Genomic DNA, 14,622 nt, shown 5'->3' with positions numbered 1-14,622 from the left:
TATATATGCAGAGAATCAATTTTATAGTAGCATTACCACATCAGGGCTGGGTGTGTTATGTCATTAACTCTTTCTCAAACGACTTGCTTTGGGGCAGTGAGGATCCTGGGGGTGGCCAGCCTTTGTTCCAGCCATCCATGCTGTGTCTGATTGGTTTTATGGTGTGTCTAAATTGGAGCTCGCCTGAAGATAATAGGTCTCTGCAGTGCTTCAAATTAAATTACAGATGTTGCCAGGTCTGTTCAGAGAGTGCTGTACCAGAGGGCTGTTTCCTCCCCAGCACTTTATCCAGGGAAGGTGTGTGTGCACCAGATTCCCAGTGTGTGTCAGGGATGGATGATTTCCAGCCCTGTTCCTGTTCTCCTGCTGTGGGTGCAGCTGCTCCCAAAACCTTCCTCAGGGAGATCTGGGCTTGTCCATCCTGCAGCTCCAGCATGAACCTGAGCTGCAGACAGCTCTGTGCAGGGTTGTCTGTCCCACTCTTCAGAAATGTCCCCATTCTCAGGAGCCAGGGGCTGTCCCTGTGCTGCACCATGTGCTGTTTGACACACTCCCCCAACTGCTGTGCAGTCCCCATTGCCAGCAGGAGGGACAGAAGGAGCTGTGCCAGCCTCTGCCTTGGCTGGCTGGGTCACTTTGGCTCCTGGCACAGGGGAAGGAGCTGCTGGGGTGTCCTGCCTTGCCAAACCCCCTCTGCTGAACAACAGCTTGCATTCTTGGGAAGCTGCCTCCCCAGATTTTTGCCTGGATGGCAGGCTCAGCCTCCTGCTGGGTGGTAAGGTAGCAGGAAAATGCTGGTGTAGCTGTGGGATGCAGATCCTGTTCTATGCATGAGCCTCCCCTTGCACTCTGCTGGGTCACAGCAATGCTCTGCTTCCTTCTGCTGGCTGCTCTTTTTTAAAAACCACATTACCAGCTCCCTCTCTGAATTCTGATCACCTGTACTTGGCTTTCAAGACCCCAAATTCAGAGATTTGAGCTCTATGTTGGTGCCACTGGACTGGGAACAAGGAAACCATCAAAGCTGATTTTTGGGAGCAGCTCCTGAATGTCAGGTGTTGTCACTGCCCTCTGCTTTGATTAAGCTCTAAAGGCAAATTGCAATTGTGCTGCTGCAATTAGGGGTATCTGCTTTTGCACCCACTGCCATCATGATGGAACTGTGTGCAGAATGCTTTGGGAACTTGGAGTGGAAACACTGATGATCTCCTCCACCCTGAGCAGAGGTGCAAGAAATAAAAAATGATATTTTTACTATGTTAACTTATTTTTGCCCTGGCTGTGTCATTAGCTCATTATCAGGCTGCTGGAAGGCACACAAGAATTAGGTTTGTAAGAGGCCATTTCTCCTTGTCTGAGCTGCCACCCTTCTCCCTTCCCTTGGCTTACAGCAGGCTTTATATTAAATATTCTTAATAGAGTGCCTTCATCATGAGCTGCATTAAAGCTAAATTAGAGAGGAGAGGCTGTTCTTAGAGCAGATATTACAGTTTAGTGCTCGGGGTCCCTTTCCTGCTGCAGGTTCAGGTTATTTGAGTCTTGTTCTGGGGTTTTCAAGCTCCTTACATGATCTGCCTTGGCCTGAATTGCTCTGTGAGATGAACACTGAGGTTTTGTGCTGTAGGTACAGCCCTGCTGCCATCCCCTTCTGCTCCTCCCTCCATCTGTACCTGCTGCTCTCTCTCATCTGGGAGTTCTTAGTGCTGGAAGGAGGACAGAGATGAATCTGGGCTGGCAAGGACAGGGCAGGAATTTGGGATCAGAGGGAGCTGAGCTTGGTGGGGATCTCATTTTGCTGTAAAAACCCAGCTGAAGGTGTTTTGTGTCTCTGGCAGGTGTGGAAGAGGTCTGGGGCGTGGTTCTACAGAGGGCTGCCCAAGTACATCACTCCTTTGAAGAGCAGCAGCAAAGCCCAGGAGCTGCAGCCCCAGCCCTGGCAGGGTGAGGTGCCAGAACCTGAGAGCAGCAGCAGCCACTCCTTCACCTGGGCCAGGGGAAAAGGTTGGTCATCCCAGCCAGGAAAATGGTGGGGAAAAGGAACCTGGCTTCTTCCTTCCAGCTGCCAGGATCCCAGCAGCCAGGGGTTGCTCTTGGAGCTGTTATTCCATGAGGAATGGTTGGGTGTTGGAGTTTTATGGTGTTATAGATGGGAAACAGTCTCATATTCAGCAAAATTTAGATTGGTTTGTTTTATATAGAGCAGTGCAGCACTGGGGATACCTGGGGGTCACTGCCCACTCCATGCTCCACCAAACTTTGGTTTGCAGCTCCTTTTTATAGCATGGTTTCCTTGTAGGCATCAATACTTGAGATTTTTTTGTTGTCACAATTCTGCCAGGTAAGCAGTGGTGGTCAGAAAAACATCCATGGGATCTCTGGGTGATGTGAAGTCTCTGAGTGATCTGCCAAGTCTCAGAGATAACCATCTGGTCTTGGCAGATAAGGAATGGCAGAAGTTGGGAAGTCTGGGCTTAGCAGATATGCAGCATTGATCACACAAAGGCAGGAACTCTGATTTTGCAAAATCTATCAGACTGTGGGAGAGTCTTGTTTTGCAAACTGGTATTAGATGCAACTTACTCAAAAAACATTATATTCATAACAGGAGAATTTAAAACAGAATTATTTTAATCATATATTTCCCTTTATCCAGGTCCATGCCTCACCTAAGTATTCTGGTTTATACAAACTCCAAAACTTCTATGATTAACATGAATCCTTTATAAATTATCACAATGGTGTGCTGGTTTTTTTGAGGATTTGCTGATACTCAAGTGCCTGTTGGTGGCCCAGATTAGTCCCAGCCCTGCTGGGCAGATTCCTCCCATCCCTGTGAGCTGGTTGGAGCTGCTGTGCCAGCATGGGAGTGCTGCAGGATCACAGCTGCTGCCAGCCTGCTTTGATTTCCTTTCTCTCTGTGTGCTTAGCAGAGCTGCCTGCCCTCTCCCCTTTTTCTTGTTGGATCCCCTCAGCTGGAGAAGTGAACCAGCTGCACTCTTCCACTTCTTCCCAGAAGTGCAGGGGGAAATAACCTTTTAATAAAGAAACCTCAGGAGACTTGGGTTTACAAAGCTTCTCTTCAGGGCCCAGCTAAGAAAGCACTCCCAGCCCTACTGTAACTTTTGCAATTAAAGACAAATTAGATCAACAGTAGATGGTTGTGTTTCCCTCCAGGAGATGCTTGGAAGGAGTTGTCTTAGCAAGAGGGACTGATTGATGAGGTTGTTTTTTGTTCACATGACAGAGAAAACATTGAGAGTGGAATCTGTTGAGCCCAGAGCTGGCCCTGCTGCTCAGCTCAGCTTTTCAGCTGAGTTTTGTTTTTCTGGAGAAGGTTTCCCCATAAATACAGGCAGGAGCAGGGGGAGGACAGCAAAGTGACCTTTGGTGAGCTTTGATGTGGGTGGTGAGCTGCCTTTGTCCCTGCCCTCTGGTGTTAGTCTGGCTGCTGCTTTATGGGTTGGGTAATATTAATTTATGGCTTTATTTTCCAGTGCTTTTTTTCCCCTGTTGCCCTTCTCTGTGAGGCTGCCTGTCCTCTGGACAGCTTTCAGTGGGCACTGCAGGCTGTAATTCATCTCTGGAGCTGGGAGCTTGTGCATCTGCCCCCTCCTTTTACCTCTTTTGGAGCTGCCAGTGCTGGGACTCCTGCAGTTTGTCATCCCACAGCTCTGCAGCCTCTTCTCTGGTATTGAATCTGCAGCTGGAGCTGGGCTGAGCTGTGCCAGGCAGGTTCCCTGCATTTGTCAGCTCTCACCTTGCACAGCCTCACCCAGACACATCCTTGCAGCTCCCAGTGGTTTTTTTGCAGGATGTTCTCTGCAATGAGCTCTGGCATTTCCCATGCCTGGCTCTGATGCTCTCCATGGGGTTCCCATGATCTTGGCCAGCCCTGTCCAGCCCCTCTGCTCATCTCTGATGTGCTGGAGGAGCCATCCCTGAGCTCTTCAGGGCTTCAAGTTCTGCCACAAGCCCTGAGCATCCTCCCTGCCAGGAGCTGCCATTCAGCAGGGATGGGACAAACTTCAGGTGTCTCTTTTTTCCCCTTCAAAAGCAAGGGACCAGAGTCAGAACCTGATATTTGCTCCCACTGCAGGAGGGTGGAAGGCAACAGCACCCAGGGAGGGCAGGAATGTTCCTCTAGGAAGAAAATCCAACCCCACCAGGCAGAAGTTTTATTTCTGCACACCCAGTATTCCCCCCGTGCTCGCTGATACTGGGATTTGCTGGTGCCTTTAGTTTTTCTGTTATAAACAAGCAGTTGCCATGGGAACCCTGCTATTAATTAAGGCACAAATGTATTGTCAGGAGGAGAATAGCAGCAATATTTCTTTCTGCTGGGCAGCAGCTCTGCTCCATGTGCTGGAATGTGGGTGGGATTCTGCGCTGGGTCAGGGGGTGGGAGCAAGAGCAGCAGGTTTTGCTTTTTCCTGAGTTCTGCAGGAAAAGCAGCTGGGTGGAAAAGCAACACTGGGTGTGATCTGGCCCAGGAGCTGCCCTCAGTGAGATCCTGGGCTGCAATAAATCCTCATCTCATCTCCTTTCACTTTCCCACCTGCAGCAACCAGGAGCTGTCGCCTTCCCTGCTCCCCCCAAAATCTGGGTGCTGCTGCAGGCTGAGCCCTGCTCAGGGGTTCTGCTCATCCTGGCTCTGCTGGGTTTGCCTGGGGCTGTGATTCCCACGTGCTTCCCCCTGGTTTTGGCAGCTGCAGGACGTGCCAAGCTCTGTGTGTGCCAGGCTGAGCCCTGCCCTGCGCTGGCAGCACCAGGGAGCTGGGGCAGCTCTTCCCCTGCCAAAATCACACATGGAACAACAATCCCAGCCCCAGCCAAGTGCTCCTTCCCCTTGGCCTCAGCACAGCCTCCCCACGTCCTGATTTGCCTGTGGGATCAGTGTCCCTCAGCATTCCCTGTGCAGGTGTGGAGGGACCCTGGGCTCTGCCAGCAGCTGCAGGGCTCCAGGCTCTCCCTGAGTGACCCATCCCTGGGGAAATGCTGCTTTTCAGCAAGTTTTATCTCAGCAGATTTTATTTTATGAGCTTTTTTTTTTTTTTTTTTCCCCCAGTCAGCTGGAGATAGGGATGAATCTGTTCTGTTCTCTGAAAGAACAGCTGTCCAACGACTCTTATTGATATATCAGCAACTGCTGGAACACCAGATTTAAATCTTCTGGGCTCTGGAATGTGCCAGCAGAAGGTCTGGGAGTTTTGGATGAAGGATTACCTGAAAGAGAGACTTTGGTGCAGTGAGTAAAACACACTGTTACTGGCAGCAGAGGAAATGAGAGCAGACAGGGCTGGTCCTGTGGTGCCTTGGAGTCATTAATATTTTCTTCCCCTTGTGCTGGTTCTCTCTGAGCTGCTGAGTGGCAGGAGGACAGGCAGCTAAAGTCACCTCCACTGATTCACTGGGGCCTTCTCCAAATAAATCCTGGCTCCCAGCATTTTCAGAGGATTCATGGAGGAAGAACTTGTTCTAAAGCAATGCATTTTATGAATCCAGGAGGGCAGAAAAAAAAAAAAAAAATAAAGATGATGACCAAATGGAACAGGACTTCATCTTGTGAGAGAATTGAGCAATAAGATGGTCAGAATGAGCCTTAGAGCTGAGGTTTGGATTGCATAGGGAAAAAAAAAACCCACTGTGGTATGTATGGATTGTTTTTAAGTGTTTATATGGAACTCCCCACCTCTCCCAGGGAGTTCTGGGGTAGTCATGAAGATGTTTTTCAGACAAACCTTTGATTTGAGGACTCTCAGCCAGCATTGCAGCCCCTCATCTCGTGAAGGGAAAGGCTGTGTGTGAGGAGCTGCCTGCCAGGGCAGCTTCAATAATACTTTGCAATAACACTGGAAGAAAAATTTAATATCCTCAGAGATGTTAGCTTTACTTTAGATATTCACTTCCCTTTTTTTAAAATGAAGTATTTTGTATAGTACAGATTGCTGCCTTGCATACAGAAGGTGCTTGGCAGGAATATTTGACAGCTCCTGCTTTGTGCCAGGGGAAGGATCCCCATGTCCCTCTCTGTGGGGTTTGTTCAGTCACAGAGAAAATCACCTCTCACAGGAATGTGGGATTCCAGGGATGTCCTGATGGGTCTAAAAAAACTCACTGGGGCTTCCTATTCTGACAGGAGAGGCTGTAGGTTGAGTGTTACCTACTTTACATCCCTCCTGGGCTGATTTTCTGTTTTTTTCCCTCAGTTGTGACCTGGCTGGCGAGTTGCTATCTCCCTGCTCACATGGAGAAGAGCTGGAGCTGCAATCCCTCAAACAAAAGACTGATTTTTTAATTTATTTTTTTTCCCATTACCTTCCTCCTCATCCCCACCATTTCTGTTCTGAGCTCAAACCATCACAAAAACCCAGGAATTGGGAAAAACACCATTCTCATTTTCCCCAGAGCAGCTGACAGTTGAGTTATCTCTTACACCAGGGTAAGCAGGAGAGGTGTTTGCATAATTGCATGGAAAAGTGGGAAGAACCTGCCAGTTTGGGAAGCTCTGTCTGGCAGAATGAGGCTCCTTCAGCTCTTCTGGAAAATGTGGGGAGTGGAAAGCAGCAGGAAGAGAGCCAGGATTCAGGGGAAGAAAAATTCAGAGGAAAAAAAAAAAAAAAAAAAAAAAAGCAGCTTTGAAATAGGAGTCTCCTTAAGGAAAAGGAGTGATCCTTCCCTTTGGAGCTTTGGGGATGGGAATAATGTAATTTGCTGATGATTTCCTGTGCTCAGGATTTACCTGGTGTTTCCCTCTTAGATCTTACAATTGAAATGCAGCTTGGAGGGGAAAAAAAACCTCTGTCTACATTACCCAGGGGTGGAGCAGGTACAGGCAGGAGCCTGAACCTGCCCTTAGAGGGTCACTGTGAGTGGGAGGCAGCAAATACCAGCAGGAGGGGGCTTGGGATGGGGCAGTGGGAGCAGAAACAAGAGCCTGGAGCAGCAAAAGTGGCACAGGAGCCCTGTGGTGCCTTGTGGAGTCTGCACACTGGAGTGTGTGCAGCAGGATTATAAATCATCTGCAGAAAGTAAAACCACATAGTGTTGGGTGTGAGCAGCTGGGGAGGAACTGCAGGGAGGGTCTGCTCTGGAGAGGAGGAGGTGAGCAGTGAGCCAGGGCTTGTTCCTGTTTTATTTGGGAGGAATTGTGAATAAGTGTGTGGATTGTGAATAACTGTGAATTGTAAATAACTGTGAATTGTGGATAACTGGATTGTGAATAAGTGTGTGAACTGTGAATAACTTTGTCATTTGTCAGTTACTGTGTGGATTATGAATGTGTGTGAATTGTGGAAAACTCTGTGGATTGTGGATAACTCTGTGGATTGTGGATAACTCTGTGGATTGTGGATAACTGTGAATTGTGAATATGTGTGAATTGTGGATAACTGTGAACTGTGGATAACTCTGTGAATTGTGGATAACTCTGTGGATTGTGGATAACTGTGAATTGTGGATAACTGTGAACTGTGGATAACTGTGAACTGTGGATAACTCTGTGGATTGTGGATAACTCTGTGAATTGTGGATAACTCTGTGGATTGTGGATAACTCTCTCCCCTGATCTCTCCTGCAGTGGTTTCCAGTGACAGTGAGAGTGACTCTGAGCTCAGCTCCTCCAGCCTGGATGACAAACCCATCCCTGTGGGATCACAGGGGAGGAAGCTCCAAGCAGGAATGGGTGAGGAGCTGCAGTTCCTTTGGCTGGAGGGGGGGAGAGTGAACTGCTTGAATGTTTGGCTCTTGGCTCATCTGTGGCTGAGGGTCTGGGATTCCTCCCTGGGTCATTCCATGGCCTGCAGCACATCCCTGGCCAGCTCCCCACTCCTGGTCTCACAGCACTGGAGTCACTGGTGTTTGCTGGGAGCACAGCACAAGGTCTGGGGGTCACCCAGCTCCTGGCTGGGTCCAGCTGGGCTGTTCCTGCTCCTTTAGGATCCAGCTCAGCAGCATCTCTGTCCTTGCAGCAGCCACCAGGGGACCCATCCAGGCCATGGGCAGAGCCCTGGGGACCCCCCAGTCCCCCCCAGTGTCACTGGGCAGTGAGCAGGGGGCTGAGCTGAGCCCCACGGAGAGTGGCCACAGTGACCAGCCCTGGGACAGGCACCACAGTGACACCAGCACCCCTGGTAAGCTGCACCCCTCTCTGAGCTCATCCCTGCTTTTTTTGGGGGGGCTGAATTCCCTGGAAGCACAGCTCCCCCAAAGCTGCATCACTCTTCCCTGCTCCTTTTTTTTTGTATTGGCAGGTGCTGTCATGGTGTCACACCTTCTCCCCTGAATGCAAAACCTTTTCTGCAGCATGAGTAATAGTGTGGGGTGGGAGCTGCCTGCACCCAGAGGCTGGGGCTGTGTCCCTGCAGAGCCTGCAGCTCCTCTCTGTCCTGCAGGGCTGACTGAGCATCCCCTCAAAGCAGCTTTATGACCAACATTTTTCCTGAAGTGAGGTGGCTCTTGAAGCCAAGCATGGCTCTTCCCAGAACTCTGCAGTGCAGAAGGAAAAAGGCACTTTTTTCCCCCTCTCAAAAACCTCAGAACAATTAAGTGCCTGGGAAAGCAGAGGCTGCTATCACACCTGAAGCAGCTGAAAGAGATGCAAATGTGTTCTCTCTGCAGTTCCCACTAATTTAGTCACTAACCCCTCAAGTTATCATCCAGCACTGTTCCCTTCTGAGCATCCCTGCCCTCTGAACTGCCTCTCCTGTTCCTCCTGAGCCTGCTGGTGCTGGGCATGTTGAGGTATAAATGGGATTAGAGAGAGCAGGTTCATCCTTTGTGGTCCCCTCCCCACACTTCTGCTAGAAACAGGCAGCTCAAAATTGGTTCTCTGCTCCTCCCTCCCTCCCCAGCTTTCAGGGACTTGCAGTTTTATTTTGGTTTTTCACAAGGCAAACCAAAGCAGTGGTGGTTCTGCTGTGTCCTGGATGAGGCTGGGTGGTTTATTTTAAGCTCCTGTTGGGTGTGGAATGGGAGAGGGAGGGTTCCTGCTGTGGGGTGGCTCTGCTGCCCGTGGAGAGGAGCTGCAGGTTGTCCTGTGGGGTTGGGATGGGGCTGCTGGATGCCAGGTGACCCTTTGGGTGCCTCTGATGGACCTGGGCAATGTGTTTGTGCTCAGCATTTTGTAGCTTCTCTGCTTCTCTTTGAGCCAGCTGCTGCCTGGCCATGACAGTGCAAACACCATTTCAAAGGAAAAAAAAAAAATTAAAAAAAAAAAGCCTTTTTGCTGTTAAAACTTTGTATGCAAAGCTTGGCACAAGGGGTCAAATCTCCTTATGTAGATGGGGGAGAGCTAAAATAACAGCATGGGCAGGTGTTTTAAAAAGCAAAACTGCAGCAATCTCCTGAGCCCAGTTAAAGCTGGCCCTGAGATGTAGAGAGGACCCTGCTAAGGAAAAGGTTAAGCCAGGTTGGTTGCCCAGGGAGTTCCTGCAAAGATCTTTATTATGCCTGGGGTCATTTATTTCTCAGTGTTCCTGCAGGAGGGGCTGGATTGTTCAGACAAGAGCCCTGGTGCAGGGGCTCTGTGGCCTCCCAAACCCAGGGAGGGAGGCAGGAAACCAGCAGTGAGTATTTCAGCACCCTGGGTGCCTCTCTGCCAGCAAACTGGGGCTGCTCTTGCTATGGGTTATTTAAAGAGTGATGGAGGGGATGGGTGCTGGATGGAAAAACTCTCCCCAGCATCTCCCTGCCTGTGGAACAGCTCCCAAAACCAGAGCAAGGGCCAAAGATCCTCATTTAAATTGCTGATCCTCAGCTGCAAGATGGGGCTGTTAAAAGATGATTTCCTCTGCACCTTTACAACACCATGTCAGGAGCAATTTTTGCTTCATATTATCACCTCAGGTGTTGTTCCACCACTGACTTTCTTTGCACTTCTTTTTCTCACCTCTAGCTCTGCTCTCAAGTGCAAATTTGCAGAGCACTTGAGCATCCTGAAATCCCAGGGCACCTCCAGAGCAGGGATTTTGGGAGTGATGCTGCCAAAGCAGCTGCTCTCACAGTCCTGAGCCCTCTCAGCCTGAAGGGTGGTGGCCAAGGGAAAACAAGGAACTCTTAAGGAAAAGTTGGATGTTTCCAGTGCTGCTCCAGCTCCTGTTTGTTGGGGCAGATAATGAAGGAGTTTGTCATAAAATGAGTCATTGTCAGAGCTGCCTTGGGATTTAGGCAACCTCAGCCCATGAGCCAAAGTTTCAGGAGAGTGGTGAGTTGAGAGGCTGCCAATTTTATATTATTTTTTAATTTTTTTTTTAACCACCTGCTCTCAAAGCTTTTCAAAAGCACCTTTTTCTGAGGGCCTGGTGCTTGTTGTGCTTCTGAAGCTCCAGCTCCTGGAGGTGCCTGCTCTGATGTGATAGCTTTCAAGAGGAAGGTCACTCCTTTTCCTTAAGAATGTTTTATCCTAGGGAAAATTAAATTTGCACATATGGAAGAAGCACAATCTTCCTTTTCCCTCTTTTCCCTAGCTCCCAGCTAGGGCAGGTGACTCACCTTGTTCTGGCTGCACAGCTGATGCTGAGAGATTGAAAAAACAGAGCAAAATCCTCACTTGTGTTGATTATGACATTTTTATTAAGGAATATTAAACAGAATGAAACAAAGAAATAATCAATATCTTACAGTGGTTTTTATTAGCCCAGGGAGAGCTTTTAATGGAGATAACAAATCCCATCTTGGGACTGCTGCAGGGGGTAAATTAAGGAAAAGTGATCTCTCCTCAGAGCAGCAGCAAGTGCTGCATTGCTGGGGTTCTCAGCATCCTCTGAGGGTTTTGTCCCAGAATTGGGACAGAAATGGGAGAATCCCCTGGGCTGTGGGGCTGGAGAAGGCTCTGATCCCTGCTGGAGGTTTGAGAGGAGCTGATGGAGTGCCAGTCACAGCCTGCCCAGCCCTGCCTGCCAGGGTGTGTGTAAATCATTAATGCCTGAAGGGTGGTGCAGCACTGGCACCTCAACAGAGCACATCAAACAGGGAGCTGGGGTCAGGCTGGCACTGCCTGGGGAGGGACAGAGATCTCCTGGTCTGCAATCAGAGATCTCCTGGTCTGCAATCAGAGATCTCCTGGTTTGCAATCTCAGGCTGGGACCTGCTGGGAAGGTGCCCAGATGTCATCAGGTGCAGCCTGAGCCCATCTCCTGCATCTCATCTCCTGATCTCCTGCATCTCCTGATCTCCTGCATCTCCTGATCTCCTGCATCTCTCTCCTGCCTTTCCTTGTAGCTGCTCTGTGCTGGGAGAGGCTGGGCAGGGAATGCTGCTTCCAGCTCTCTTAATTTGGGGGGATTTATGCCTTGTCTTTCAGGAATTGTCTGGATTGAGAAGTGAGGTGCTGTCTCTCTCTGTGGTTTCAGGCATCCACTTTTGCTGATGAATATTCAAGCTGTTAATACACGAGCCAGGCTCAGCCACTCAGAATTATTTTTGTGGCAGGAAATTCTCTGGGCATCTTTGAAGTTAAAGCATTAACACTTCTATTTTCCCTTCCATTCTGCTTCTCAGATGTCTGCTTTGCTCCCTCAGGGATGATGAGGAGGTAAATTTTTGCTTCAGTGGGTCTGACTACTCCATACCACGTAGGAAGACAAAAAAAAAAAAAAAAAAAAAAGAAATTGTCCTAACAATAATTAGGCTGCAAATGGGTTAGTAATTTCTTTAATTACTTGCTTCATGGCAGTCTTTGGGGAGTTGACTTTTGTTTTTCCTGTGCTTGCTGAGAAAGTTGTTTAAATGTTTTCAGGCTTGTTCCTTGTTTGTGTGAGCCAGTGTGGATTTCCAGGGCTGGTTTACAGCAGGCTGGAGGAGCTGGGAAATCCCTGCTCTCCCTCCCTCTGCATTTAGGGCACTGTTTGGGAAGGAAAGACCCTCACCCACCCCTAGCCTCTCCTTCCTTCACCAACAGCCTCATCAAATTTTGGGCACTGCTCTTTATTCCCTTTATTTGCTCAGAGCTTGCTGGGGTTGAGTTTTCCTGCTGCCAAGGAGGATAAGTTGTCTGTCTTCCCCAAAGTGAAAAAAAAAAAAATTGAATTGTGCCTTCATGGCTGAGGAGCTTTGAGCTGTCTGTGCCTCCTCATCTCCACAGAGCACAGAGTGGTCCTGCTGTACTTATAAATAAAACATAGATTTGGGTAGTGGCAGCGTTAGGAAATGATTCAAGGTTTGCATTCCAGATACAATGCATTTGTAAATATGAACCTCAGGAGAAGCCTGTGCCCCCTTCCACGTTTGAGGGAATTAAAATATTTTCATCCTCGAGTGGTAGAAGCAAAACATTTTCAGCTCTTTCAAGCTTGCCTTGAAGTTAAGTGAATAAAGGCTCGAGTAACTAAAAAATAAATTACTTTCACTATTCCTGTAATTCTTTATGGAGTTTTAAATTGAAGGCTTCTTCCTTCAAAATAGAGGGATGACAAAGATTCATTCTCTCGGCTCTTTCACTCCACAGATCAGGAAACAAGTCTGTGCTGGGGATGAAACTCCTATTTTTGTGCCTTCTTTGCCACTGCCCAGGTCTGTGCTTTGGCTTTGATCAAACAGCCTGTCTGGCCCCAGCTCCTCACACTTGTTCTCTGCCCTCTGCAATTCATTCACTCCTCACACCCCCAGCCTTCCATTCAGCGTTTGCACAAAGCATCAAGGGCAAGGTTTGATGTCACCTTTGCAAACAGAGCAGGAAGGGAAGAGCAGGGGAAGCCAGGGAGATGGAAGTGAAAAGCCTGGGATGGGGAGCCTTTGTGAGCACACAGAGAGGTTTGATGGCTCAGGAGGTTATCTGCCAGCAGGGGTGTCAGGCAGCAGCTGCTGGGAGGAATTTTCCTCCTGGAAGAATTCCCATTGCAGTGTGATGCCCCTGTCCTTTCTCTAGAGGAGGGGCAGGTGTGTCCCAGCAGAGCCAGGGGGGCTGAAGGGATCAGCTCAGCTTTGTTCAGGGCACAGGAGAGCAGCTGTGGAGCAGGGCAGGGCTGGGCTGTGCCATCCCCAGGCACTCAAGGACCACTTCTGTGCTGTGCCCATCCCCAGCTGTGCTGTGCCCATCCCCAGCTGTGCTGTGGGCTGTGCTGTGCCATCTCCAGCTGTGCTGTGCCCATCCCCAGCTGTGCTGTGCCATCTCCAGCTGTGCTGTGCCATCCCCAGCTGTGCTGCTGTCCTGCCCATGGCCCAGGCTCATGCAGAGCAGGGAGCTCTCATGGCAGACCTGCTCTGTCACACCCCAGAGCTGAGGTTTGGCTTTTTGGGGGAGCATGCACTCAAGGACCACTTCCAGCAGCACAGCTCCTCATTCCTCCTCCTTTCCACATTTCCTCCCCCTGTCTTTTCTTCCTTTAATCAAGTCTAATGGGCCCTGACTGCTGGACTAATGATGCATAGATGTTCTCTTTATTATTTTTAGGAAGCTCTTCAAATGGCACTGAGCACGCAGAACCAACACAGAATGACTTGGTGGAGCCTCTCCCTTCACTGCTCTCCAAACAAAACTTTTGTCCTTTCTTTGTTTTGAAGGCAAACGAGGAGTGCACAGCAGAACACGACTCTGATGGAGCTGAAGGTGGAGCTGAAGGTGGAGCTGCTTTTCCCTGGATCCAGCACTGCCATTCCTCAGATCCCACTGCAGCCAGGAGCTGCTGCCAGGGGTGATTTTGGGATGCTGACAGCTGGGGCAGCAGCTGCCTGTCCTCTGTGAGCCCAGGCTGTGGGTTTTTTTGGGGGAAGGGGTTGCTGGTGGTTCTGGTTGGGGTGGGTTTGGTGCAGCTGTGCTGCTGTTCCCTCTCTCTCTGCTCAGGTACAGAAACACTCCCACAGTTTGCTGTGATTCTTTCCCTCCCTTTGGCTGTGCCCTGGCTGGTGTGAGGCTGTGGGATCAGGGCAGATTGTGTTTGCTGCAGCTCCAGCCCAGCTGAGTACCCAAATTGGATAAAAAAAGCTTTCAGATGACTTTTTATCTTGTAAAGCTCTGCAGATTCCCCTCCCACACTTACATGAGCAAGGGCCTTTCTTTTGCCTTTTTCCTGGAAGTCTTGAGCATCTGGCTGACTCTGGTGGTGTCATCATGAGTCAGGCTGTTGAAAATTGTGTGCCCTGCTCCTGCTTATCCTCCAGGACAGAAAATTTCCCTCTAAAGCCTGACAGATGAGAAAAATCAAATTACCTCACATCTCTAGAGCAATTAGATCTTTGAAGACCTGGACAAAATCCACACTGGGCTGGTAGAAATCTGTGGATTTTTATTAAATGCTTTGGAGCTGACCTGCCTATTATGAAGAAACAAAGGATTCCAAAAAGTTCCCTCTGAAATCACAGAGTTAAAGGCAATTTGAGCCCATTAATGTCAGCCTTTCCCCTCAGTTATTACTCTCTTGTTCTGTTTTTCTTTGCACTGGGCACTTTGTGTGCATGTAGTGTGTGTTCTTACAAATGGCTGCAGTATGAAGATAAATGGGATTGGGTGCTGGAACACTCCAGCAGGATTGGAAATCAATCCCTGACTTGCTCTGTAAATGGACATGGCCCAACAGAGTCCCATTCCCTTGCAGCTTTCCCAGCTAATGTGCTGTGGCAGGTTGCTGGTGAAATGCTTCCAGCCCTTCCTCTGTGGTCTGCCCCTGCCCTTTGACAAATGAGAACAAA

At 49.3% G+C, this 14,622-nt stretch overlaps 1 protein-coding gene across 3 annotated transcripts in view; it reads left to right on the top strand.

The window, feature by feature from the left end:
* The window catches only part of RPH3AL (rabphilin 3A like (without C2 domains)), a 30,378-nt gene extending 16,745 nt beyond the window's left edge, over positions 1-13,633 (top strand). For all 3 annotated transcript variants that reach the window (XM_079324874.1, XM_079324875.1, XM_079324876.1), the window contains 4 exons: positions 1,836-2,001; positions 7,577-7,681; positions 7,968-8,129; positions 13,498-13,633. In XM_079324874.1, the coding sequence (XP_079181000.1) occupies positions 1,836-2,001; positions 7,577-7,681; positions 7,968-8,129; positions 13,498-13,532 (468 nt within the window). In that variant the 3' untranslated portion in view covers positions 13,533-13,633. The remainder of the gene's footprint in view (positions 1-1,835; positions 2,002-7,576; positions 7,682-7,967; positions 8,130-13,497) is intronic.
* Positions 13,634-14,622: the final 989 nt, after the last annotated feature.

Source organism: Erithacus rubecula (assembly GCF_903797595.1).
Source record: "Erithacus rubecula genome assembly, chromosome: 22".
Taxonomy (NCBI): Eukaryota; Metazoa; Chordata; class Aves; order Passeriformes; family Muscicapidae; genus Erithacus; species Erithacus rubecula.
Note: the sequence above shows the minus strand (reverse complement) of the source record. Positions and strands in the feature narration are given on the sequence as shown.